We start from the raw sequence: 27,203 nt of genomic DNA on the forward strand, positions 1-27,203 counted from the left end.
ATGTCAAAGCCGGGAAGGAAGTATAAATACGGCGGGTTCGGCAACCCACTCGGCGCGCCCGGGGCTGGGAGGCGGCGGGAGGCGGACGGCGCGGCCGGCCCGGAGGAGACGCGCGCCGCCCGGGAGCAGCTGCCCGCGCTCGAGGAGAGACCGGGCCCGGCTGTCGAGGGGTCCCCGGCGGGAGCCGCGCGCGCTGCGGCGCACCTCGAACCCGAGCCCGCGGCCCCGGCGCCGCCCGGCCGGCCCCCGATGCCGCCTTCCCTGGAGAGCGCGGGGAGCGCGCTCGCGGCCGCCGGCACCTGCCCGTCGCGGCCGAGGCCGGTCCCCGCGCGCGGCCCCCGCGCCCCCGGCGCCCCCGGCGCCCCGCGCCTCCGGCCGTCCGCGTGGCTGCTGCTGCTGCTGCTGCTGCCGCCGCCGCCGCCGCCCGCCCGCGCCGCCCCGGCCCCGCGCCGCGCAGCCGCCGCCGCCGCCGAGCTGGTGGTGCCCACGCGGTGGCCGGGCGCCGAGGGCCAGCTGGCGCTCCACCTGTCCGCCTTCGGCCGGGGCTTCGTGCTGCGCCTGGCGCCCGACGCCAGCTTCCTCGCGCCCGGCTTCCAGATCCGGCACCTCGGGGCGCGCGGCGGGCCGCCGGGCGACGAGGCGGGGCTGCGCGGCTGCTTCTTCTCGGGCACCGTGGACGGCGAGCCCGGGTCGCTGGCGGCCGTGAGCCTGTGCGGCGGCCTGAGCGGCTCCTTCGTGCTGGCGGGCGAGGAGTTCACCATCCAGCCGCAGGGCGCCGGGCACTCGCTCAGCCAGCCGCACCGGCTGCAGCGCTGGGGGGCTGGCTCCCGCGACGGCCGCCCCAGCCCGGGGACCCCCGAGGGGCGAGTGGAGGGGAGCGAGGGCCGCAGGCCGCCCCTGGAAGACGACGACGAGGTGGCCGACGGAGAGGAGACGGCCGGCGCCGGCGAGCTCTCGCTCCTCCTGGGGGCCAGGAATAGGACCAAGCGATTTGTGTCGGAGGACCGCTTCGTGGAGACCTTACTGGTGGCTGATGCGTCCATGGCGGCCTTCTATGGGGCCGACCTGCAGGTAGGACTCCACGAGCCTTCCCCGGTTACCTTGCCTGGCCGTCCCCAGACGCCTGCCAGGGTCTCCAAGTGCTTCCCTTCCCAATCCCTTTGGGGAAAGTGTTCCTCATGCTTCCCAGCCAAACCAAAGCTAAACAGCCCTCTGAGAAAGGGCCGTGACTCTTACATGTACCTTCTACCACCCAAGCGACTTCACCCATCACCTGTGTACTTTCCCTGGTCCTGGCACGCCCTCCTCTCTACTATGCACCCCCCCCATCCAACCCCACCCCACCCCACACACACACACACACACACACACACCACCACCACCACCACCACCACCACCACCACCACCACCACCACCACCACCATTCTGAATCCCTTGTAGCGTTCAGCAGACTGATTGGAAAGAGGATTCGAATGCACCCCAGCACCTGTCTCGCCCAAAGGAAATTGAAAATGGACCTTTGGGGAGCAGTAACAACCCAACCCCCCCCCCCCTCACCCTCACTCCCTCCCTCAGTCTGGATCTCAAAGGCTTCACAGGCAAGGCAGCTGGGAAGAAATGATGGGGCCATGGGGCCGCTCCACGCCCTTTGGAGACTGCCCTGAAGTTGCCATAAGTAAAAGGCATTGTTTGGAGGGTGTTGAACCTGGAAGAGGCTGCTCACCCTTCTGTGTGCCCAGATGGTTCTGATCAAGGGGCATGGGCTACCTTGCCAACCTGGCCCACAGCCCTGGCAAACAGCAGCTGTGCCAGCATCCAACACAAGAAGGGAGGGAGGAGAACTTCTGCCTAGAGGCTCAGCCCTAGAAACTGAAGCTGCCGTGGAAAAGGGGGTGGAAGGAGTGGGGGGTGTTAACTCTTTGGGTGACTCTCTGGCTGTGCTGGGGTAGGATAACTGAGGCCAAGAGGGGCACCAGATCATCGGTCCCTGAACTCAAGTGGGGCGAATGCAGCAGGGGGCGCCTGTGGCACCCTGAGACCCACCACCTCCCCCAAGGACTTTTGTGAAGAAATAAGGAGTCTCTTCTCACGGGGAGCAGAGAACCTGAGGTGTGCCTGGCAGAAGAGAACTGGCCTTTCCTGGGGCCACGGTTCTTTAGAATAAGAATCTGGGCAGTCACTGCAGTGCGGGTGGCAAGCACTTTGTCATGGTGGCAGCCTTGGCTGATGTCCCTATTCTAACACCTGTGCAGAATAATCCTGACAGGGAGCCGGCTGCACTTCTCTCACCCACCTTCCTCACCCTTCAGTCATTAAGAGATGTGTTCTCAGCCGGAAAGGAGCAGGAAACCACAGGGGTGAGAGGTCTGGCTGGCTGTTTCTGGGGCCCCTGCACAGGTCGGTTTACCCCCAGACGGCAGGCCTGCGGGGTATCCGTGCAAGGATCACAGAGGTGGTTCGGGCAGCCTGCCCACAGGCTATAGGTCTGAGCCCATTGAGTAGGTCTTTTCCTTGCCTTCTCTGACTCCTCTGTTCAACGAGGCCGGGAGAATGGCAGGAGAGGGCGTGTCCCGTCTCACTTAGCACTGTAAGAATCGAGTTTCTAGGGATGCAACCGGAAAGGACCGGGAGCGTGCATGCACGCCAAGACCTGGACTGCTGGGCCCTCTCCGCATACAGATGGGTTTCTGACAAGCCTAAGAACCAAGAGGTCGGAATTCAGTGAGAAAGGGGAGCTACAGAAGAGCCGTGGTTTCTCAGTCTCCTATCAGCTCACTCTCCCATCTCCTAGATACCTGAGAGACTTCCGTACGTGCTTCTAGGCGCACGTTGCATTTGCCAATGACACAGCCATCTGGAGGCCGATGTGCTTCGGAGCGTAGCTCCAGCATAGGCCCCACTAGGTAGGCTTTAAGGCTCGGGGACATCTGAGAAACGGGCCTTCTTTGTAACAGAGCTGCCCAGATGCCCTGTGTGCCCCATGCCTTGACCACCTAGCTCATGATAACCCCATCCCCCATCCCTTCCACATTCACACACATCTCTCTGAGCCATTTGCAGTCACCTACAGGCACCTGCCTACCTAGCCAGCTAACGTGGATAGGCAGAGCTTGTCAGAATAGGCATCAGCTGCTCTCCCTAGGGGACCTACTTCCAGGTCTTCAAACTCTCTCCGCTGGGCCAGCTGCTCCCCGCCATCCCCACTTAGACTTCATTATTCTGTGACCTGCCTGCCCCAGTGAAGTCCCCATTTTGAAGTGGGAGAAGGGCAGGGCTCAGCCTTCCTCTGACCATCCACTGGCCCCTCTGGGTTGGCACGCTTCACTGGTTGTGGAGACAACACCAAGTGTATAGCCTTGAACGCTGCAGTCCATTTCCCTTGGCTTCCTGAAACTGCCCCATGAGCTCAACTGAGAGAAAAAAGAAAATCAAGTCCTGCCTCTTCCAGTGGCTACTTCAAATAGAAGCCAGTCTTTTATCGGCAACTCTCCAAGGAGCCGCCTAGAAACTTTATTCATGCAAATGGACTCATTGGCGGGCAGCATGCAGTTGAAAAGAAACCCTAGCTACCCTCAGGGCTGGGGTTCCCTTCATCGCTCACCTGCACCACTTCTACTCTAAGCATCTGGGAGGCTGGCCCAAATCTGGGAGGTCTCCTTGAAGATGCAGCACTCTGGGAGGAAGCCCCTCTCTTGGTGTGTGGAATTTACCAACTGGCTTTACCCTCATTGTCTTAGAGGAAAGACCTGTGAAGGAGGGGAAGGCTGAAGGGGGGTGGGGGTGTGCATGGGGGTGGAGTGAGGCTCTCAGAGGTGATGTGACTTTCCCAAGGTCATGTGGCTGATAAGTGACAGCACTGGGTCTGCAGCCCCAGCTTCCTACACACTCTTGAGTGTAGTGACTTTTTATCATGGGGAGGGTCTGTGACTCCCCCCGCCCCCCCACCGCTTGTCTCTGGTTGGGGAATGGGTCATGAACTCCAGCATTGCAAAGACCCAGCCAACTGGGGGGGGAGGGGGGCTCCAGGCTGGTCTCCCTGCTGCACTACCACAGAGTCTCCCAGAATTCCAGAGCAATTGAGTTCACATAATCCCTTGACAAAAGGCCCCTGCCTCCTGCCACTTAGCTGGTTTCAAAGTTAAGTGCAAACAAAAGGGGCTTTCTGAAAGAAGGGGACCACCTTGCAGGAGGCTGAGGTGCATCCAGCTGCAGCTAATTGCAACCCTGTGTGAAACTGGAGCAAGAAAGTGGGGCAGGTGAGTCAGGCCTCCTGCCCACACTGGGAAGGTGCTGATCTGCATAGGCACCCACAGCCAGGTCTCTCCAGCAGAGCCATTGGTGGATTTGAATGGCAACCCTTTGGTGATCAGGTAAGTAAGACTTTGACCACTGTACCACTGTGACTCCTCCGCAGAAGTGAGTTGACCCTTTGCTGCTCTGAGAACCAGGAGCGATGGATCCCCCACCCCACCCCCCACCCCCGCCCCTGCATGCTCCTGTTTGTCCCTGCTACGGTCTTTCTCCCTTTGCTTTCGCCCCACTCCTGGCAGCACTGCATCCCACTCTAAATAGACTCCAGGAAGGAAAGATCATGGCACCTGTTACTGAGGTCAGTTTCCACGGTGCCACTCTTCCTGCCTTGGCCTCTCCTAAGGGCACAACTTGTAAGCGCTGTGGGACCTACAGTGGGAAGAGGAAACAAGCAACGTGTGATGAGTGAATATGCTGGCAGAAGAGTGAATCGTGGGAAATGTGCATGACCCAGCCCCAAGCCACTCACAGTGGGCTCAGGGTACCAAAAGAGCTCCCTGGGAAAAGTCTCCTGATTAAAGTCTTCTCTTAGCAGAGAAGCTAAGCGGTTTTATAACCCAGCTTAGTGGGTGTGTTAATCTGGGTAGACTCGAAAAACAAATCCAGGGAGACTCATGTATGAGAAAGAGCTTTCTATACAAGAGCAATTGAATATTAAGAAAACATTCCAGCCCAATCCAGATCAAGTCCATAAATCTGATATTAGCCATGTCCGATACCAACCTATCAGTTTCTCTTCAGACTCACGCAGCACATGCAATGACGCCGAATGCAGGAAGATCGCAGGCCAGTGGGTGGGAAGTCTTTTGCATCCAGTGGCAGTGAAAGCATCTCAGTGCTGGTGTGGGTCTCCACATGGTTCTTCCAGCTGCAGGGCTCCCGGTCCATCATCATAGTGCCATGTGCCTTGTCAGCAGGAAGAGGAAGCAGAGAGGGACTGTCCTGCCTCCAGTGAGCTGTGTATCTCCTTAGCACCTCAAAATGAAGCCATCCAACTGCGACCTGATTAACAGGCTAAACTCCACCCCTTCACTCTCAATAGTCTCAAATTGACACCAGATTAGGGAACTACCACAGAGGATTTGTTTCTCTAGTCAACTCTGACTAACACAGTGGGCTACAGTGTTTTACTCTCTTTCAGGCTCTGGGAAAACCCACAGAGGAAGACTTGCCTTCCAAAATTGACTTGCCTTTCTCTAAAGAGACTTAAGGAGTGGAATCTTAGTCAAGAGCGGGGTTGCTTGACACCCCCTGACTGGATTGCTCTTAAACACCCACCAGTCTGTCATGGATTTTTAGATGTTATCTCCCACCTGCCCACCTCCCCCTTGGGCGAGGGTGGGGGGCAGACAGTTCTGCTTACAGTCTTCATCCTGGATTTGTGTAATGAACAGGGAGGTATAAATAGACACCAGATGGTGGAGCAAGTGCTCTGACCTTTTCTTTGACCGGTTCTGCGCCTGCCCCCATGGTGACTGGGAGCCAGACCAGCCCTGTGGGTCCAGAGGGTTGGCCCAGAACCAGAGGCTTACAGAACTGTGGCCACCAGCCCCACCCAGGCTCAGTGGCTTCTTCCCTCTACTGAACTGTAAAATGCATCGCAAACAGTAAGCGTGCCTGCTTCTGTGGCCCGAAGAGCCGACCGGAGGGAAGAATTCGGGTATGGCAGTGCGTCCAGACTCTTAAAACTCCGAGACGCAGACGAGTGAAGTAGAGGCAAAGGGCACCAAGGTTTTTAGTAGAGGCAAAGCGCACTAAGGGATTTTAAAAGAAATGCAGGCACCCGTAGTCCAGGTCGCCCTGTTGCAGGACATATTATCTTCTGAGGGAGTCAGCAGGGAGGCCGAAAACCAAAAGAAAACAAAAACCAAGTGTCATCAAGCCATTACAACCCATGGTGACTCCATGTAGGTCAGAGCAAAACTCTGCTCCAGATGGTGTTCATGGCTGTGACCCTGGGGTAGAACATCACCAGGCCTCTCTCTGAGGTACACTTGGCCCTCCAACCTTTCCGTTAGCAGCTCAGTGCTTAGCCATCTGTGCTAACAAGGGACTTCTTCAGCAACCAAAGGGGCCTTGAACATGTCCTCAAGTTCAGCCTCCTACTCTGAAGCAAAATGGGCCCAAGCCTGATCAGCCAGAGAGTTCTAAAGTCTCTGGAGAAGACCCTCACAAGAACCTCCTAAACTACACGAGAGGAACCCGTCTGAAAATTGGAGTGCCTGAAGATTTTAAGTGTTGGGCAGCTCCTGCTGGCTTCTGACCTGTCCTTCCTGTTGCTCATTTCTCTCTGATTCGCCCCGAGGCCAGGGCCGTGGTGGTGTCTTTTGCTCAGCTGTGCTGCCTGAGAGCCACCAGAGGCTCATCCACATCAGGTCTTTGGACCTATGCCAGACCTCCTCGGACCGTGTGTAGCTGTTGACACCCCTTGTCACCAAGCATCATCTTCCCAAGACATTGGCTTACCCAATGATCCGCTTGTAAAAGGGAGGCTCCAAGAGGCGGAAATCTTATGCGGGTAGTTGCAGGTTGACTTGGAACTTGACCCTGAGCCCATCAGATCCTCTTCTTCCCTAAGGTGAGCACCCAGGAGACGCTCGCTGCCTTGGAGGCAGTGAAGACCTGGCCAGGAATTGGTTCCAGTCAGTTGCTATTCCTAAGTCGCTCAGTTGCATAGTGATCTGATAGCTGTTTTCTACAGGACCCAACTCTGAGAGCAAATGCCAAGTTTCAGCTTTCCTGATAAGACAATGACATCAGCCTGAACATCGCTGGAGTGCTACACACGCCAAGAAACCTGACGGACCGTTTGTCGGACTGACCAAGCACCTGACTGCTTGCCTTCCAGGGGAACAGATCTCATTCACAAATAGTGGGATCCAAAGAGAATACACCTTTCTGGTGTTCGCTCCTTTCCCCTCCCTCCCCTCTCACCATCTAGACCACAGGAGAGGTAAACAGCAAACAGGAAGTGGCGTTATGAGGGACAGGTACATAGAGCAGGCAAGCGACAGCTTGGTGGGCCGTGTCCCTGGTGAAAGGTACCTCTACCCCTGTGCATCCCCTTCTGCACAGTCATTCCAGAGGACCCGCTTCAAGAGCTCCCTGAAGCAAGCTCCAATCTGGCCACCTCTCAAAACCTTAGATCCTAGCACGGGGTGGTTAGAAACCTCAGGACCAAGCAGATAGGAACAAGATCAAGCAGTGATCCAGGGTTGGATGTATGCAGGAGCCTCAGACCTGGATCTCATCACACACACACACACACACACACACACGCCATTAAGTCAGTTCTGACTCATGGTAACCCCATATGTATCCCAGTAGCACTTAGCTCTATGATGTTTTCTATGATGGATTTTTCAGAAGTCCATGGCCGACCTTCTAATAATACACCTCTGGGTGGGTTCAAGTCTTCAGCCTTTGGGTAATTAGCTGAGTGCCTAACTGTTTGTGCCAGACAGGGACTCTTGGGGGTTGAACAAGGTCCATCGATTCTTAGTTACACACACACACAGACACACGCAAAGACAACCTGCAGGGCTATCCAGGCAGAAGCCAGGACACCGAGCCCTGGAAAACACAGGGAAGAGCATGGATTTAGAAGGCAGACATCTGGACGGGCGTCCTTGGTCTATGGTCCCTGGGACAGCAGTTGAGTTAGGAAGCTTGTGCGAGCTTCTGCCTCCACAATCATCACGTGAGGACTACAGCACTGCCTTCACAGAATGATTGCGAGCAACCTGTGCAAAGTCACTGGAGCAGACCAGGGCGCAGGGCAGCTTTGCTGGTGTGCAGCATCAGGCCAGAGCTTGCACAGTCCACAGTTCCCAGAAGCCCCCTTCTCCTGAAGAGTACACAGTTGCCCCAACAGGAAAACACTCAGCTGGGTTCCAAGAGAGAAAGTCTACTAACCTTGAGCATTCTGATCATTGCTTTTGGGCTGAGGCCTGAGAGGTGGTGGGGCCTGCTGGCAGGAAGACAATTGGTGTCAAGGTTAAGACATAACAAGCAGCGCCGTCCAAAAGAACTTCCTGTCCTGGTGGAAATTATCTATAGTCACGGTTGATTATGGTAGTCACTTGCCATATAGGGCTATTAACACAGCTGGCATATCGCTAGTTGACCAAAGAACTAATTTTCATTTTATTTCACTTTAATTAATTGGAACTTAAATATAGCTCCCCATGGTTGGTGTCTATGGTCCGACACCGCACAGGGCTAGATGTTGGGTGAATAAGCTTTGGAGAGAACCTGAGTTCTAATTTTGGCTCCACATTTACTCCCTGTGTGAGCCTAAGCCAATTACTGAGTCTCAGTTCGTTTCCTGTGTAGAGTGAAGAGAAAATAAAGCCAAGGTATTGGTGAGTCTTATACATGACGTCCCGTATAAAATGCTCAGCTCAGTTTCAAGCATATATGCAGTGAGGTCCCCAACACAAGAAGTTGGCAGACCAAGGGCCACGGATCTCACCTTTTCCTTGCCTATTCCTCCTCCCCGACAGAACCATATCCTGACACTGATGTCCGTGGCAGCCCAGATCTACAAGCACCCCAGCATCAGGAATGCCATCAACCTGGTGGTGGTGAAGGTGTTGATAGTGGAAGACGAGCAGTGGGGCCCAGAGGTCTCTGACAACGGCGGCCTGACCCTGCGCAACTTCTGCAGCTGGCAACGGCAGTTCAACCACCCCAGCGACCGCCACCCAGAGCACTACGACACAGCCATCCTGCTCACCAGACAGGTCTGTGGGCTGGAGACCCAGGGGAGGACAGGCGATGGAGGGCGGATCAAGGGCAGGACCACTGGGCTGCCCTTACATGGGAAATGTCTGCCCGCTGGCCCCAGCTGGCTGCCAGAAGCCTGGAGGGAGAGAGGAATGAAGAGGAGGAGGTCATGAGGACAGGGATCAGAGTGTGAGGTATTTGCAAGCGAAGGAGAAGAATCTCAGAGGGCTCTTTTCCAAAAGTTTGTGACCAGCTGGCTGCTGAGGTCATAGCCAGAGGAAATGGGCTTAAATTGCCAAGAGAGGTTTGGAGTTGGAATTAAGCAATGCATTTCATCTTCGGTGGTTTTCAGACCCGGGGGCAGGCAAGCACTGGGGTGTCCTCAAAATCAGGACAGTGGCTGTTCTACTGGGAGTGGTTCAAGTGAACAGTTTCCTGAAGGGGAGAAAGTAGAGTACTAGGTGCCAGGTGCTGTTCCCTCCTCCAAGCCTCGCCACAACCCCTGGAAGAGTTAGTCTCCTTTTACCCTGGGGAGACTGAGGCACGGAGCAACCTTCCATTTAAGCGGGAGTGCGCGTATTCAAGCCTGGGCTGGCTTGCTGCGAAGCCAGTATACTTAGCCGCTCTGTCATCCTTCGTCTGAGAACAGCTTTGTGGAAGCTCTTCAAGTCCTAGGTCACGGTCCACATCGAGAAACAAAGAAATCCTTACGTGAGTGGCCTTGCACAGAAACCATTTGGATTTTTAAATCCCCTTCAATTCAGGGCAGAAATAGGGAGAGTTTCTGTTCTATGCCTCTCAGAAATCCAAGTCTTTGTGGTTTGTGGGTTTGGGTTTGGGTTTTTCCCTCTAACAAAAGGGGTCAGAAGTCACTGTCTAAGTCAGAGACTTACTGCTGCTGCTGCTGCCTCAAGGAAAAAAGAAGAAAAACTAACGCCATATGTGCCCTTCAGACTGATACCTTATGGGAAGTTCAGATACGAAATTCCACATTCACCGGCACAGGCCCCTCCCTCCCTTCCCTGGTAACTGGCCACCTTCCACACGTACACTCCTGCTTGCGCTCATTCGCTCTCTCACTCTTGCTCTCTCTCCACCAAGCAGAACTTCTGTGGGAAGGAGGGTATGTGTGACACCCTGGGTGTGGCTGATATTGGCACAATCTGCGACCCCAACAAGAGCTGCTCTGTAATCGAGGACGAGGGACTCCAGGCGGCCTACACGTTGGCCCACGAACTAGGTAAGGCTTGCCAGGCCAAGATCTCCTTCATCATGTCAGAGGCCACTGCCTCTTCCAAATCCAAGTTACTCGAGCCCAGAAGGAACACACAGCCTTCCCTCTTAGCCCTGAGCCCGTGGTAATTGAGACAGAAGGCCTGTCACCGTGTAGATCCTGTGCTTGCCGTCACACGGGGAGAGTGACTGTGACTACTGGCCTGAGCTGAGCACACAGCCAAGATGTTAAGCTGTTACCTGGGACACGTCTGCAAGCTGGGAAGCAAATGTTTGCGTGCGGTTGCACTGCTGTATACAAGCTACGCAGTAAGGGTTTCTGTAAAGATCAACATAAGGAAGATGCCATCCAGCCAGCAAAGAATAGGCCCCCTGTGAAAATGGGGAGGCGCCGGGGTGCTTTAGCAGCTCAGAGAGTTTTCTGAACGGAAAATCAAAAGGGAGTGAGGCCCGACCATCCCACGTTGACTGGGTCGGTGGGTGGCACTTCGGGCATGGCAGAAGCTGGCACTCTCGTGGCGTCCCTGAGTGGTGCAAATGGTGAACGCACTCAATTGAAAGGCTGGTAGTTCAGCTCCACCCAGAGGTGCCCCAGAGGAAGCTGATGATGGACCTCCCCACAGGGCGGCCATTGAGGACCCCTGGAGCGCAGCACTACTCTGACACACAGGGGTCTCCCTAAGTCAGGGTCGGCCCTTTGGTGACTGGGTTAGTTTACTGGTTTGGCTCTCTCCTACAATGAACTGGGTGCAGCAGGACAGACACAGGGGAGGGCGTGCTGGAGAGAAGCAGAGGCGAACGGGCCTTCCTTCTCTGCTCCCCAGGACACGTTCTCAGCATGCCTCACGATGACTCCAAGCCCTGTGAGCGCCTCTTTGGGCCCATGGACAAGCACCACATGATGGCCCCACTTTTCGTCTACCTCAACAAGACGCTGCCCTGGTCGCCCTGCAGTGCCATGTACATAACAGAGTTCCTGGACAGCGGTCATGGTAGATATTACCCGGCTCCCCACTCCCCACCTTCTCTGCCAGCTGTTGAGCTCCAGCCCCGGCTGGAGCTTGCATGACACGGGGAGATAGTTCCATCGTGCTCTATCACGGAGCACCGTGACACTGGGTGTTGCATGTCAACTCAGAGAGAGGTCCCTATCTCGGCCTCCATGCTGCTCCCTCTTCCTTATCTTCCAGCAGCCCGGTCCCGTGTGTTTGTGGGTCACAACCCTTTTGGGGGTGGAACGACCCTTTCACAGGGATTGCCCGATTCATAGCAGTAGCAAAATTACAGTTATGGAGTAGCAACAGGAAAAATGTTATGGTGGGGGGGGGGCGGTCATCACAACTTGAGGAACTGTATTAAAAGGTCGAGGCATCAGGAAAGTTGAAACCCCTGGTTTAGAGGTTAATAGTCACAAGAGGGGGAACTCAGCCTCAGAAAATGGTCTGGGTTTGAACAGAACTTAAAGGAAGGGAAGAAAGCTTCTTGAACATTGGAGGAATTAACATCCAGCCACAGTGATGGATCATGTGATAAGCCAGCAGTGGCCAAGTCTCTGTGAACAATCGTGTGACAGTGAGCGGCAGGTGGTAGTAGGCAGGTGGCTTGCCTTAGAAAGCAGTTCTTGAATTCTTCCCATTGAGGAAGACAGATACACAAATGCAAAGCTCTGATATTGTCCAGACAGTGATACTCTGCCTTTGTTGTTTGCATGACAACATTTGTAAGGACAGATATACATCCGTAATTATTAAGTGAGTTTAAATTAATATGGAGCCCTTGGATGGTGCAACTCAATCTTACTAACCAAGCTACTAACCTACTTACCAAAAGGTTGGCACCAATTCAGAGGCGCCTCAACTGGTAACCTGCCTTTGAAAGGTACTCTGTCTCCATGGGCTCACTAGGAGCTGAAATGGAATAGATGGATTTGGTTTGGCACTTTTAGAATCAGATTTCCGTTAACTACATACCCTTGGCCCTCACTGAATGAGCAAGGGAAAATGTGCTCTAGATGTTAGTGGTGACAAAAGAAAATAATTCCTTAAAAAATAATGCTACTGATAATAAAAGATTGGATATGCCCTTTGTAGATGATTGGGAGCTGGCAGTTTCAGATTGAGTTCAAAGGAACTGCTTTCCATCCCAATCGATAGATATTCCAGTGTGATAGGGGAGGTTCCAGAGAAAGGCAGGTCCTGCCCCTTACCCTCACCCTCTGCTTCCTCCATCTCTCAGGAGACTGCCTCCTGGATGCCCCCACCTCAGCACTTCCCCTCCCGACAGACCTCCCAGGGCACAGGACCCTCTATGCACTGGACCAGCAGTGCAAGCAGATCTTTGGGCCAGGCTTCCGCCACTGCCCCAACACCTCTGTGCAAGACATCTGTGCCCAGCTCTGGTGCTATTTGGAGGGCACCGAGCCCTTTTGCCACACCAAGAATGGCAGCCTGCCTTGGGCAGATGGGACACCTTGTGGGTCCAAGCACCTCTGCTGGGAAGGCAGCTGTCTGCCTGAAGAGGAAGTGGAGCAGCCCAAGGTGAGTGGCGGCCAATGGTCAGCACTGGGGAGGGAGGATGTTTCACAGGGGAGACCAATTGGGAGTCCAGAACTAAGAGACCTTGGAACTAAGACACTTTGGGCTTTGCTGCAAGGTGTGACCCTATCATATCCCTCATCTTTTAACAAACAACCCACAGCTTATTTATCCAAAGACCCGAGGCAATATTCCTAGGCAAAAGAATGATGCTACCATTCTTGCAGACACTTCTTGAGCACCCCCTTCGAAAATGCTTGGGAGGGAGGCAACATGAAGGCTCAGTGATAAACTATGGAAGACTGACGCAAACATTGGCAGAGGGACAGTCAATAAGTAGAAGTCATTGCTAACAAGCTTCCTGGCAGAGAGGGTGACGGCAGGAGTTATTGTTGTTAGGTGCCAACGAGTCGGTTCCAGTGCCTCCCGACCCTGTGTGCCGCCTCGTCCCATGCTGTCCTCACAAGGGCTTTTGGTGTGAGCTTGTGTTTGCAACCACTGCCGAGCCCTCTCACTGAAAGCAAGAGGAGGGACATTCGGTTCATTAAGAACTGAGTGGAAAGTCCTTGTGTCAAACCCACGTAGGAGCTGAGTGGGTCCTCAGGAGCGTTGGGGCCAGGGAATAGGGTGGGACTGGGGTGAGGGGAGGGTTGGGGACAGTGACTATGAGAGGAAAGGTAAGGAAGCCATACTCTAAGTGGAGAAGGAATAAGGTCTGCCTCCAACCAGGCAGAGAAACTTGGCCCTCAACAGAGTTAACGTGCAAGAAATGCCAGAGAGGGGTTTTCAATGACTTGCTTCTCTGCCCTGCTTCTAATACTCCACATGTGAGGCTGGTCGAATTTCTCTCCCCACATCGAGCCCTACCGATGAAATGGCATCCTGCTAGCCTCCCAGGCTGGGATCAACCCAGGCTGAAGCTCCGGGTGGTCTGGAATTCTAGAGACCTGGCCTCAGTCGGATGTCTTCTGAACTGAGACCCAGGAGCCTGTGTGGGAAGAGTCAACCACACTGTCGCATACACTTCTCAGCCTCCTTCCACCCTCCCTCGTGATCGCAGACACTGGGGCACATCAGCTAGGGGCCGATTCCCTCCAACTCAGCCTCCTCGGTAGTAAAGGAAGAAGCTGGCAAGCTCTGAGGTTTACAACAAATTTTGAAGCCAAATATGACGGTAAATCAAAAGTTTTGCTATTAAGGTCTGTGTTCACACATGCATGGGTTTATTCCAGACAAGCATGTTTATGCATGTCTCTACCAACAGTACAGAGACAAGTTCTCTCAGTAACACACTTGTCTTTGTCTCGTGAGGTGCCTTCAAAATAAAAAAGAAAGAAAAGATCCAATCAAAACAGTAGCTCTGAAGATCCACTGCTAGACCAACTCACTGCAAGGCAGAGTTGCCAGCTCAGATGTTATAGTGACTGTTTGGGGGAGGAAGAATCTTCACAGATTTTCTAGGATACAGGACACTCACAGGAGCTTATGGAGAAGGGATGGGGGGAAAATTGAAAACTTCATTGCTGAATAAAGGTCAGAAAAGTTGAGCCAAGGAATGTGTGTCCTTTACCCCTGTACACCTTTTTCAAGGATAGCCAGGGCTGTCCTGTGGGAATGTCATTGGGACGCTTAACCCCATTCACCCTGCGTCCCTGATCTTGAAGCCCCTGAAGACTTCTTTCTTGTTCCCCAAACTCCAAGACCCTTTGACAGGGACACGGCATGAGTCCTTTGAGGATATCAAGACTGCTGTTTTGACGTGGTGTCAGGAAAGAGCATCGACTTCCTCAGGGAAAGGGTTAGCGAGACAAAGCACACGCCCCAGAGTGTGTCGACCGAGGAGTGAGCCTCTCACATTTGCTATTATGGTTTCATGAAGGTGTCTACAGTTTCTATCAATACTTTTTTAGCCTACTATCATGTCACACAAGGCTAGGACCATATCTTTGGTAAGAGAAGACCTTTGCAGGGATGTATGGAGAGAAAAAGTATAAAAAGGTAAGGACGAAATCATGCCAATGTTTTATCTGGGCAGTTATACTTTTCTAGTGTTAATATTTTTAATAGTTGTCGGTTTTTCCTGTTTTACATAAGGAACTGTTGCTTATTTTCATCATTGTTTTCTTGGGTACTACAACTAGATCGATAACAAAGCATCTTCCCAGTGTGCATTTTTATATGTACAATGGCGTCTACGGGTAAATTGATTGCATTCACCGTGTAAGGAAGGATTTCTTTGATCATTTATAAGACTCTCCCAAGGCCAAAGCTTTGTTCTCATAGGTCAGTTGTAAAACTGGAAGCAACTCTGTACGTCCGCAGCATTTTCCATCCCGGCCCAGATAACTGCAGACTAATGACAAACCCTGCCAGTGATTGCCGCTTTAGACCAGGGTTTCTCAACTCCAGTCCTCGTGACATGTGGGGCAGGGAATGTCTCCCTTGGAGGGGAGAGGGTTCTGCTATGCAGTGTAGGGCTTTCAGCAGAATCTCTTCTGCCCCATTCCCTAAACACCAGTAGCACTCTCTTCCCCAGTTGTCACAACCGACTTGTCTCCCCAGATTGCCAGTCATCTCTAAGGGAACAAAAGCAGCCCAGATGGAAAACCCTAACAGTTGACTCCACTCATTCCTATAAAAGGGTCTCATTCATCCATTCACTCAGCCAACATCACAGCAAGCATCGTAGTAAGGACCAGGACTGATGGGTCACTCCAGGGACCCACCACTTGAGAGACAGCCATGAGCACAGCTCACTGCACCAAGAAGGCCACACATGTCAACTGCCTGGACTGCCTGCATAAGAATAACTAAGTAAAGGAATCAGAGCAGTGGCCACTGGGTTACACAAGAGACCGGACACCCTCACTCATCCCCACATTCGGCGCCGTGTTGTGTTTTACAGGCTGTGGTGGATGGAGCCTGGGCCCCGTGGGGACCGTGGGGCGAATGTTCCCGCACCTGTGGCGGAGGAGTTCAGTTTTCATACCGTGAGTGCAAGGACCCTGAGCCTCAGAACGGAGGAAGATACTGCCTGGGTCGGAGAGCTAAGTACCAGTCATGCCACACAGAGGAATGCCCGCCCAATGGTAATGGCACTCAGGGCAGTACTTGCCAAAGCGGCCACAGCTGTTGCTGCGACAAATCCCTCAAGGGGGAGTAGGGTGGGTCTGAGGAATAGCATGTTTTTCTGAGCTCCCTACATAAATGGGTGCTTCAAGATGTCCCCAATGGGAGCCGTCCTTAGAGACCCTGGCAGCTCTGATTGTGCGGGAGAGCCAGCCAAGTCAAGAAGAGGAAGTGCCCCTGTCTTCGCATGTGGATGCAGAGGATGCCACTCCCTACGTTCCTCAGGAAAGGGCTTTGCAAGGGAGCTGGTGTCTAAGATAATAATCTGCCCCAAGGCATGTGAATCTTCATCTGTGTGTAGAAAGGAAGTGTTTTCCAAAGCAAGTTCAGAGCCAAACCTCCAATGTCTTTCTAGCCAACATTCAGCCCCCGGGGCGGTGGGAGGATTTCTGAATCTGATTCCATCACACATTCCTTCTCAGAAGAGTTGCCTGTCTTCCCTTAGGACCATAGCACCTGCCCTGGTGAACCTTCCCAGGGGGGCAACACTACTTTTACTGCCCCGTGGAATATTCTCTCCCCGGTACTCACCAGAAAGCACGCATAGTAACTTAGAAGTAAAAAGGGCCTCGGAACAGCTTGTGAGAGGGACTCATTCCACATTTTCCCCTCCCCAGCCCTCCCAGCTCCCCTTTGTGTAGCTCCAGGAAGTATTGGCAGGCATGAAAAGACAAGTAGAGCCTGAAGAGACACACATGCAAGTGCAAAGATAAACTGGCATTGGGCTTGGTGTCTAACATGGGAATCTGTAGTCATTGCAGTTTTGCAAGATGGGAAAGATCAGAAGCAGCAGGAAGCTCTGGAAATTTTGCCCTGAAATCGTGAGGGGTTAGGTGACATCCAGGGTAAAGTGTGCCTGGTCCTTTAAGCAAGATGGGTCATGGTAAGAATGAATACAAGGTAGAAGGTAGATGTGGGCAATATGACATCATAGTTTCATAGGCATAGGGTCAGCCCTCTCCATCAAGTGTTTGTTAGTACGTCTGGTCTACCTTGGCCTGTGGTAGGTAGTATAAATATTATCAATGACATACAAAATGTACACACCGTGGCCTCTGTGCCGAAAGAGTTTACACTTCATTGAAAGACATAGCCATTTTACTCCGCAAAGTTCAAAACCAACCACCACTGACCTGATGCCAATGTCTAGCAACCCTGTAGGACAGAGTGGAACTGCCCCAGGGAATTTCCATAGCTTCAGTCTTTATGGAAGCAGCTGCACATCTTTCCCCCTCGATGTGACTGGTGGGTTTGTGCTCCTAGCAGTTAACACTTGAAGTCCCGTGCCCCAGCGCTCCAGAACCATGAGGCGCAGACCTAGATTTATAAGGTATGCAGAGAAACTAAAAGCCCAGAGCTTCCAGGGAGAGTTAGAACTAGGCAGGACTGAGAAGGTGACGAAGCGTGAAGTGGGCACTCAGAGATGGAGGAAAAGGTTTGAGAAAGGTGATTAGTTCAGAGTCCCAGTCAGCTTGCTCACTGTTAATCCAAAAGGTTGGGGTTTTGAGTCTCTCCAGAGGCCTCTCGGAAGAAAGGCCTGGCAAGCTGCTTCTGAGAAACCCACCACTGAAACCCCTGCAGAGCGCGTTTCCATTCTGACACACAGGAGGTTGCCCTAAGTCAGCGCCGACTTGATGGCAGCTGCTTTATTCGTTTTGTGGTTAGCTCAGTTGGACGATAGCAGAATGTGGTAGCATTTACAGTAAAGCTTCTGGGAAGCTAGAAATAGCATTTGGAGCTTCTCCATCTTGGATGCCCATCGGGTTACCTGGTGAGCTTTGGAAACCCAGAGGCCCAGAACTCTTCTCAGATGTCCTGAATCAGAATCTGTAGCCATCTGTGTTTTGAAGCACCTCCATAGGTCACGTAGAGGAACAGCTGGAGTTAAGAACCTCTGCAGTGAGAGCATGTATTATGACAGGACCGTGAACAAAGCCCAAATCTTATTTTAGACAGCCTGATCTTGGCAGCAGTTTGCAACAAGATTGAAAGGAGGCGGGCTGTGTTTAAGGCACTGGATACTAAGTCTTGTGTGAAATCGTGAGCTCTGGCTATCATCATAGGACTTCGGACAGACTGGAAGTAGTGGATTGTTATTGCTATTGAGGTGCCATCAGGTTGATTGTGACTCGTAGCGGTCTCTGTGACAGAGCAGAGTAGCCAGCACAGTGTGTCTGCGCCTCCCACCAAGCCACTGAGCAAGTTCCGAACCACCTCACTGTCTGTGCCACCTCCAACAAGCCAGCGAGTCGATACTGACTCCTAGCGACTCGACAGGACAGGGTAGACCTGCCCCTGTGGGTTTCTGAGATTTTAACTGCTTATGGAAGTAGAAAGCCCAGTCTTTCTCCCTGTCCATGCATCCAAGGGGTATGAAAGTGTTTTAGAAGACACCGAGATGCCAGTTTGGGATGGAGTAATGATCATACACTTCAATGAAAATCACGCGAGTTGGTGGTACAACCATATGCTTTGGGATCTTGCTAAGTTGCAAGTAATAGCAGAGCATACAAATAGAGTTTCCCTTTGTTTTAAAAGAAAGCTAGTATGGGGTCAGCTCCAATTCAGAGTGATCCCAAGTGGGCTTTTTAGTGGCTGATTTGTTGGGGGAAATATACTACCAGGCCTTTTTCTGGAGAAACTCTGAGTGACTCAGCTCTCCAGACCCCCAGTTCACAGCCAGTCACATTCGCTGTTTTACCAGCGAGGGGCTCCAGTGGTCTCTGAGATCCCCAGAGTGAAAACAAATGCGGTATAGAGGCAAGATCAGAAACAACAAGTCCTTAGCTTCACGCTGACTGCCACAGAGGAAGTCAAGAGAGAGGATGCTGAGCAGATGGCCAAAAATGCCGCTCCGTGCGCCGTGCGGTGCCTTCCCGCATTCAGAATTGCTCCCTGTCCCCAGACCGTTTTATTGTATCTATGGAATGGAGCTAATGACTTTCCAAAAGATCCCAGAAAGCTCCACACCAGAGTTAGATGGCTTCTTTCTTGCCCTTTTGATGAAAAGTCAAAACGATCTAGGTCAGGATATGCCCAGGGGAAATGGGCCCAGATGACCCTGGGCCTGTATTCCTATGTCGGAACTAAGCAGAAAGGTTCCCCGAGTCTGGGCATGTCCCCCTCCCCCATTATGCCTGCTTTTCTGTGCCCTGCCTCTGCTCCAGGACGGTGTGTCATTCGGTCTTGTCTGCTTCTTCTTAGGGAAAAGCTTCAGGGAACAGCAGTGTGAGAAGTACAATGCCTTCAACTACACTGACATGGATGGGAATCCCCTGCAGTGGGTCCCCAAGTACGCAGGGGTGTCACCCCGGGACCGTTGCAAGCTGTTCTGCCGAGCCCGAGGGAGGAGCGAGTTCAAAGTGTTTGAGACCAAAGTAAGACTCCTGGAACTCAGATCCAGAGAAAGGCAGGAAGCTCGCCTGTCCTCGGCCACCCTATGGCAGCTTCTGGTCTCACCAGTGCCCTCTCTGGTCTCTCTTACATCGCTGCAGGTGATCGATGGCACCCTGTGTGGTCCGGAGACACTGGCTATCTGTGTCCGCGGCCAGTGCGTCAAGGCTGGCTGTGACCACGTGGTGGACTCCCCCAGGAAGCTGGACAAGTGTGGGGTGTGTGGGGGCAACGGCAACTCTTGCAGAAAGATCTCTGGCTTATTCAATCCCTCCAAGTAAGTTCCCCCATTCCTGGTGAAAGATCAAAGTGGATAAGAACACGGGCTTTGGGGTCAGGCCTAAGGTTGAATGGTGGCTGCCACATACGAGCTGTGTCATGTCAACACTCTGAGCTTCCGTTTCTTTGCACCATAGTGCCAGAGACCCCCCTTTCTGAGTCATTCTAGAGAATCCATGCGATGGAGTATGTACAGCCCTTGGCGTAGCGCCCATGGCAAGGCCTCACCCCCGAGAGCTGCTCTTTTCCGTAGTGCTGCAGACCTCACGGGTAGGAATGGATTGTCTCTGAATCCATTGTCATGATGCTGCTCTGAGTGTGCTGGCCGTCTGCACAGAGAGCCACCCCTCCGAGCTGGTTTGGGGACGGGCATCGCCCGCTACACCGAGAATCCTCCCTAGCTCTGGTGGATCTTCAGGATGGGCTACAGTGAGTGGGCATCCGTGGTCTCAGTGCTTTGATGAACCTCAGAATTCCAGGCACTTGCCTGGCAGCATACTTTCCCACTTTCATACAGCCCCTGGTAGTTTCCAAAGTACCTTCACTTCCTACAATAATTCTTTGAGGCGAGCAAGGCAAGAATAATATGATCCCCATTTTTCACGTGAATCAGTTAAGGCATAAACAATGACATGGATCTTGTAAGGTTGCACAGATCATTAATGACAGAGCCCAAAGGAGAACCCAAAGGTCCTTCACACCTGGGCCACTTTTCTTCTGCCAACTCACGCAGCTTCTTAGAGAGTAAGAACAATGCGATATGTCCTACGTGGTGCACACTTTGCCACTCTGGCATCTGGGGCATATAGCCATCCTTCCTGCGGGCGACCGGAGCCTGCACTCTCCTTCCACTCTCACCACCCACAGCATGTCAAGAGTTTTTTAAGAGTACTTACTAGTATCATAGCTAGGGAACTCTGGTCCCATCCCTACCCCATTCTCTTGCCCACTCCGTCTCTCCCCGGCCTGCTCTCTCCTTCTCTCTCTCGCTTTCTCTCCCCACTGGATTCAGAGAACAAAATCTGCCAAGAGAAAACAAGTGGAGGGTTTTCAAGCTTAAACTCAAAGGAGAGGAGGAAGAACAACAGACGGGGCTACCCAGACACTGTGTCCCTTAACCCGATCTCTCTTGGGCATCGCATACTCTCATAGCTGCTCAGGATACACAGCTGTCCCCAGCTGGACATAAGTCAAGAAGAGCAGAGAACCAGATGGACTTCCCCCCTTCAAAATTCTTCACTTTCTTCCCACCCAGCGTAGCCCAGAGACTTTCCGCTTAGAAGAAAAGAACAAAAGCCAGAGACTCTCCACCCCACACAAAGCCCTATGCTTCCCCCAGAAGGAAAGCATTTCCCAAGACAGCACAATATCAGCACACAGCGCAGGGTGTGCTGAACATGCCCAGAGAAAAGAGTGTTAGAAGCATTTGTTTCTCCCTGGTTCCCGGCCTCGGGCCCTATGAACCAAGCAGGGGCCATGCAGTCCCAGCAACCGATAGACTCGAAGAAGTGCCATGCGATTTCTATCACCCTCCTAGAATGTGGCAGCTACCACCGCTTGGTCAATGGAGGCCTTCCTTTTGCTATGATGCTGAACGGGTTTCAGCAGAGCTTCCAGACGGAGACAGGCTAGGAAGACCAGCCTGGCAACCTCCCTCCACAAACCAGCCACTGACAACCCTCCGGGTCACGGTGGTCTGATCCAGTGGTGCGGAGGGTCACCGGGGCCCAGGTAAGCAGCAAACGACAGGGTTGGGGAAGGCGGCTGTGAAGCAGATTTCTGCGCGTGGTCCTGAGCACGGCGAGTAGAACTGGGTAAGCAATGCTTGACGCCAGCGTCAAGAACTGAATGCACTTCAGACCTGCTCTCAGTCAAGAGGTGGCAGCTCTGGTTGGAATGGATACAGAGCTTTCAACCCTCCTGGGCTTTCAAACTCTTTGGGCTGTTGGCAAGACTCGCGGATCTAAACTCTTCAACCCAAACGTTTGAAATAGAATTGCCAAATGGAATCAAAGCCCTTGAAAACTCCAAAGTACAAAGCATTCCTCTCTGCCTCCGCAGGTAATTTATTTAGAACTGTAAGCCCCATTGCATAATCATCTGCTGACTGTTTCTAACCCGGCCCAGTGGTGAGCAGGCTAACTCCCCGAGGCACCGTCATGATGTCGGCTGCGTAACCCTTGGTTCTAAGGGCCCCTTTCTGTTCCTATCGTAGTTACGGCTATAATGACATCGTCACCATCCCAGCTGGCGCCACTAACATTGACGTGAAACAAAGGAGCCTCCCCGGGGTGCAGAATGATGGCAACTACCTGGCGCTGAAGGCCTCTGATGGACGGTACCTGCTCAACGGTAACCTGGCCATCTCTGCCATGGAACAGGACATCTTGGTTAAAGGGACGATTCTTAAGTACAGTGGTTCCATTGCCACCTTGGAAAGGTTGCAGAGTTTCCGGCCTCTACCTGAGCCGCTGACTGTCCAGCTCCTGACAGTTCCTGGTGAGGTCTTTCCCCCCAAAGTCAAGTACACCTTCTTTGTTCCAAATGACGTGAACTTCAGCATGCAGAACAGCAAGGAGAGAGTCACTACCCACATCATCCAGCCCCTACTCAATGCACAGTGGGTCCTGGGGGAATGGTCTGAGTGCTCTAGGACCTGTGGGGCTGGCTGGCAGCGGCGGACTGTAGAGTGCTGGGACTCCACAGGCCAAGCCTCAGCCACCTGCGATAAGGCTCTGAAACCCGAGGATGCGAAGTCCTGTGGGAGCCAACCATGCCCTCTGTAGACGCGGGGGCAGGGACCAGCCTGCTCGTGGTCTTGGGGCACCGGGGCATAGACAAGGACCTCCACCGTGGTGATTCTACATGGCGAGGTGGTGCGTCCTGGCCAGCCCTCCTATTGCCACTGCCCCTTGGATACTACATGAACTCATAAAGGGGAACAGAGGAGGGGATGGATGTGACAGATCCTTCAGGAACTATCTAGTCCATTGGACCTTGCTTTGGTTCATATAGAAGACATAGGTTAACAGGTAAAAAGTACACTTATTGACCTAAACAGGAGACTCCCGAGTCAATCTGTTTGCAAAATACTGCCCAAGTTTAATGGGGGGAGGGGAGGGGGGACTTTTCTACTTGTATTCCCCAGTAAATAATCTACCTCAGAGGGGGGAAAAATTAGTAAATGGTAAGGGGAGTTCTATGGTGATTTTCCGATTGTGCATCACAGCCGTGGCCCTGGGCTGTCTTTTTAAAACGACGATGACGACCTTCAGTATTAAAATCCACTGCCTGAAGGGCTGCAGGATTTCAAGGTTGTGGGGAGCCAGACATTCTCAGGCGTCCACCTGCAGGGATGGAGCCATTTCAAGCATTTATGCAAATATGTCTCCAAACTAAAGGGTGATCTTGTGTGAATGTCAAGGTCTGGTCAGCTTCATGATTTCTGTGAAAGGGGTAGGGGGCATGATGCCCCAAGATGAAGACTGCACTAGGTGGGCTCATCTCAGACACACAAGAAGGCTGGCATCGTGCCTGACTGGGTCTCTTCAGGCCTCATTCCTCAGTAAATAATACGGAAATTGCTTTATGTTCTGATATGCCTGCTGAGCCCAGGTCATTTGGGCAACGTTGTTCATTTGTTTCATCTCAACTGCATCTCTTGGTCCCCAAGCCAGCCTCCTCAGGATCACCTGGAGGACTTATTAAAACATGGATTTGCTGGACCTCCGCTCCCAGAGTCTCTGTTTGAATGGATAGGGCCTGAAATTTTGCCTTTCGCGCAAGCTCCCAGGTGATATGGATGCTTGGTTTGGGAACCACACTTTGAGGGCCACCACACCAGAGGCAGCTTCCAAGTCCGAGCTACTGATAATGACGGGAGGCCTCTGCCCTGACTCTTCGTGAGAAAGGAGGTCTGATCCCACTATGCATGTCTCCCCACCGTCGCTTTAACGGTACAAGACTCTCCATTATCTGAGCGCCATCATTCCAATGCCCTCAGATCCTTCCTTCTCCCCGTCCTGAACTACAACACATTTTAACCCCTTTGCGTGACTCTTTTAGCCCAAGCCACTCACAGCTTCCCCAATCAGAATGCAGTTAGACAGACCAGCATTCCCTCCCAGCCATCCAAATATACCTGAGAGCTCAACACCTCCCGATTTGGCTACCCCTTCCTCAACTGCTCCTGGACCCACACAAAGTCTCTGGGCTGACCCGCCGAGCAAACGGCCCGGAAACAAATGTCTCCTATCCCTGAAAGCGGTTCAGCAGCTCCGGCCTGAGGCCGGGCCCAACCGTGTGAAAGTCTCCCAGGCAGCTGCAGATTTGAAACAGTTTGGTCTGCAGGATGCTCAACGTGACCCCCTGCTGACTGGAGTGTCTTCAAGTACAAACCCCTTTAGAGCCCAGAAAGTCTGTTCATTTTCTGTAGTAAGATGAATCTTTCAAAGGTTTCCTAAGCCACTTCTCATGAACCAGTGACTAGTCAAGGAGAGCTAAATTTGAAGCTTGTGAGTATGTTTGTCTTCACGGTTACATGTGCCGTACTATGCATATTTCTACTTTTCTCAGACCTCAACATCTATCTCTCTAAATTTTCATAAATTTCTATTTCACAAGGGTTGCTTTGTATACACTGGCATCTGCATATAATAAAACACGTAGTACAGAAAGAGGAGCGTCTCTGGGTCAGGCTTCATGTGGCCTGGTGTAGTGAGCACATTGTCCATGGTCGCCAATGGGTGGGAAGAAACAGGCACGACATCAAGACATGGCATCCTAGTGAAAGAAGGAAAATAGATCCGTTGCCATCTATCCTTTTCTCTACAAATTTGGACTGTTTTATCCTTTCCTTCAGATTTCTTTCAAAATATCTTCAAACATATGGTGATCTCTTCAAATATGTGGCATAAAGGTGCTGTGGGAGCCCTTGTGAATTAGACAAAAGTAGGAGAGAGATGAGCCTCTCTAGTCCTGTAAAGAGTTGCCGTCTCGGAGACCCACGGGGACAGTTGTACCCTGTCCTACAGGATCACTATGGGTCAGCATCAACTCAATGGCAGTGAGTTGGTCTCTATTGGGGAGACCCTGGTTTGTGAAAAATGGTTAGTACATTGGGCTGCTAACCGACAGTGCACCCAGAGAAGAGCACTCTGCCAGCTGACTTCTGAAAGATCAGCCACTGAAAACGCCGCGGGGCACAGTTCCAATCTGACATGCACACGGACTCATTGTGAGTCAGAATCAACTCAACTCCACAGCACCTGGACTGGGTGTCCCCAGGGAGAACTCATACCTGATAGACACAAGGCAAGACACAGGGGTCTCTGGCCCCTTACTTCCTACTTGGTTGGTCATGTTTGTGCAGTGAACTAACTACACGACTCTACACGGGGGCAGTTAACAGACTGGACCACTTGTCCCTGGCGGTCTACTCTCTTCAGAGAGTGGGGGGCTGACCTTACTTAAGCAAATGCACAGTCATACAAGTAAAATCCACTTTTGTTGCACACTAGTTTTGTTGAGGCTGAGGTATGTTTCTGAAACACTGTATCGCCTTCCGTTTTTCATTCTTCCCAAATTAATGAAGGCCAAATGCATCATCCCCAGTTGCAGCTCTTGCCCCGGAGTTCAGCTGGCAGCCGAGCTGCTGATGTGCAAAGCAGAATGGAATCCGGCTTGGCTCTCCTTGCTGCGTGGGCTCGGCAAGACGCACAGAATGCATACTTGTTTGTGTCTGGAAACAGCAGCTGCAGCCCCGGGACTCCAAACACAGACCTGCCAAGAGAGACCACGCCATTCTCACACACACCCCCACACACTCCCCACGGCCAAGCCCTGGCCACCCTTGTAGCCCGGAGAAGGGAATTCTGGATTCCCTCTGCGGAGGGCTTGCATGTTTCCAATGTGCTCCTAATGGGATGTTCCCGATGCCCTCACTTTGCACATAATTTACTTGGTCATCAATCTGGACCCTCCAAATGCCTGCCAGAAATATTTCAGTGTTCAGTTCGCATCGAAGTTTATTTTCACCCTTGTGTCATAGCCTGGGCTTGATCCCCTGCCCTTAACTCTCCTACAGCTGACCAGAGAGGTTCATGAATTTACAAGAGTATGCAACTGTACTCTTCCCCAACCCACTGTGGCAAACCAAACTCCCTTCTGAGACTATTTCCTGGCACCGTGGAACAAACTGGTCACTGACCCTGCAGCTTGTCTCAGGTAATGCCCTTCACTTTTAGACTTTTTAGCCAACTGGGCCCTCTTAATGAGGACCGATCCAGGTGACTGGTGTCCAAACCTGTTATTTTTCTGGCTTTTCTTTGGAACCTATTCGTTTTTCCCCCCAAATTTCCCTCCCTACCCCATCTTTAGAAGCATTGGCAACAAAAATTTGAAAAGAACAAAAATAGAAAAGTTAAAGAATATGTTGGCTTTCTTTTTAAACCCTTGTGCTTTCTCTTTACATTCTCAACTTAAACTCTATGTGGCACAGTGGTTATGCGTTGGGCTTCTAACCTCAAGGTCCACAGTTTGAAACCACGGTTCTGTGAGTGAAAGACGGAGCTTTTTACTCTTGTAAAGAGTTACAGCCTCAGAAACCCACAGAGGCCATTCTAACCTGTCCTACTGAGTCGCTATGAATTGGCATCAACTCGATGGCAGGGAGTTTGTCTGTTTATTTTTATCACTTGCTGCATTATTAAACATATACACTGGTAAGACTTTCACACACACCCCAAGCAGCGAAGGCAATATTTTAGGTAAGGTTGAAATGACTGTCCTTGCCACCTGCCCTCTTCCACTCTTGCCCTGTCTGTGTTGCTAGTTTACATACTCTCCCTGCCATCAAGTCCATTCGGACCCGTGGAAGCACTGAAGGACAGAGTAGATCAGCCCCTGTGGGTTTCCAAGGCTGTAGATCTTCATGGGAACAGAAAGCCTCATCTTTCTCCCCGGGAGCAGCTGGTGGTCACAGACTGCCGAGCTGGCAGCAATAGTCCAATGTGAAGCACCCTGTGCCACCCGGGCTCCCGTTGTTGTTGCTAGCTGCCGTTAAGCCGACTCTGACTCATCGTGACTTTACGTATTGCAACAGAATCAGACGGTGCCAGGTCCTGCATCATCATCATCACCACTGCCAACATGTTTGAGTCCACTGTTGAAAGTCTTGTGCCAATCTATCTCATCCAGGATCTCCCTCACCCTTTCTGCCCCGCTACTTCACTGAGCATGATATCTTCCTCCAGATGTCCAAGTGAGTCAGAGCCGTAATCACTGGCTACGTGGAAGTAGAGAATCAATGGAAAGCAGCTGCACAGGTCTGTCTTTGTCTGGACGCTCCACCAAAACCCATCTTACCGTGGATGGTTCTGCTAGCATCGGACTTTCTGACGGATGGGTAATGCTGCTCTATGTGTCCTGGCAGGTCTCTCCTAAGAATATCCCTGCTCCCACATTCCCCGCCCTTATTTCCACTAGTGGCAGAATGACCAACACCTACGTCCTGAGCACCTACTTACTGCCATGGGTACTAGAATAGGAAACAGCAATGGGGAGATTCAACAGCACTTGGGAAATAGCAATAAGGGT

The 27,203-nt window shown here is 52.3% G+C and overlaps 1 protein-coding gene across 1 annotated transcript; it reads left to right on the forward strand.

Annotated features, from left to right (window-relative positions):
* ADAMTS8 (ADAM metallopeptidase with thrombospondin type 1 motif 8) lies at positions 1 to 24,200 on the forward strand. The gene is made up of 9 exons (XM_075527993.1): positions 1 to 1,071; positions 8,817 to 9,056; positions 10,144 to 10,279; positions 11,097 to 11,264; positions 12,508 to 12,809; positions 15,712 to 15,895; positions 19,140 to 19,312; positions 19,430 to 19,605; positions 21,823 to 24,200. The coding sequence occupies exons 1-9, from the start codon at positions 1 to 3 to the stop codon at positions 22,391 to 22,393; spliced, it is 3,021 nt and encodes a 1,006-aa protein (XP_075384108.1). The 3' UTR covers positions 22,394 to 24,200.
* Positions 24,201 to 27,203: the final 3,003 nt, after the last annotated feature.

Source organism: Tenrec ecaudatus, chromosome 12, assembly GCF_050624435.1.
Source record: "Tenrec ecaudatus isolate mTenEca1 chromosome 12, mTenEca1.hap1, whole genome shotgun sequence".
In the NCBI taxonomy this organism is placed as follows: domain Eukaryota; kingdom Metazoa; phylum Chordata; class Mammalia; order Afrosoricida; family Tenrecidae; genus Tenrec; species Tenrec ecaudatus.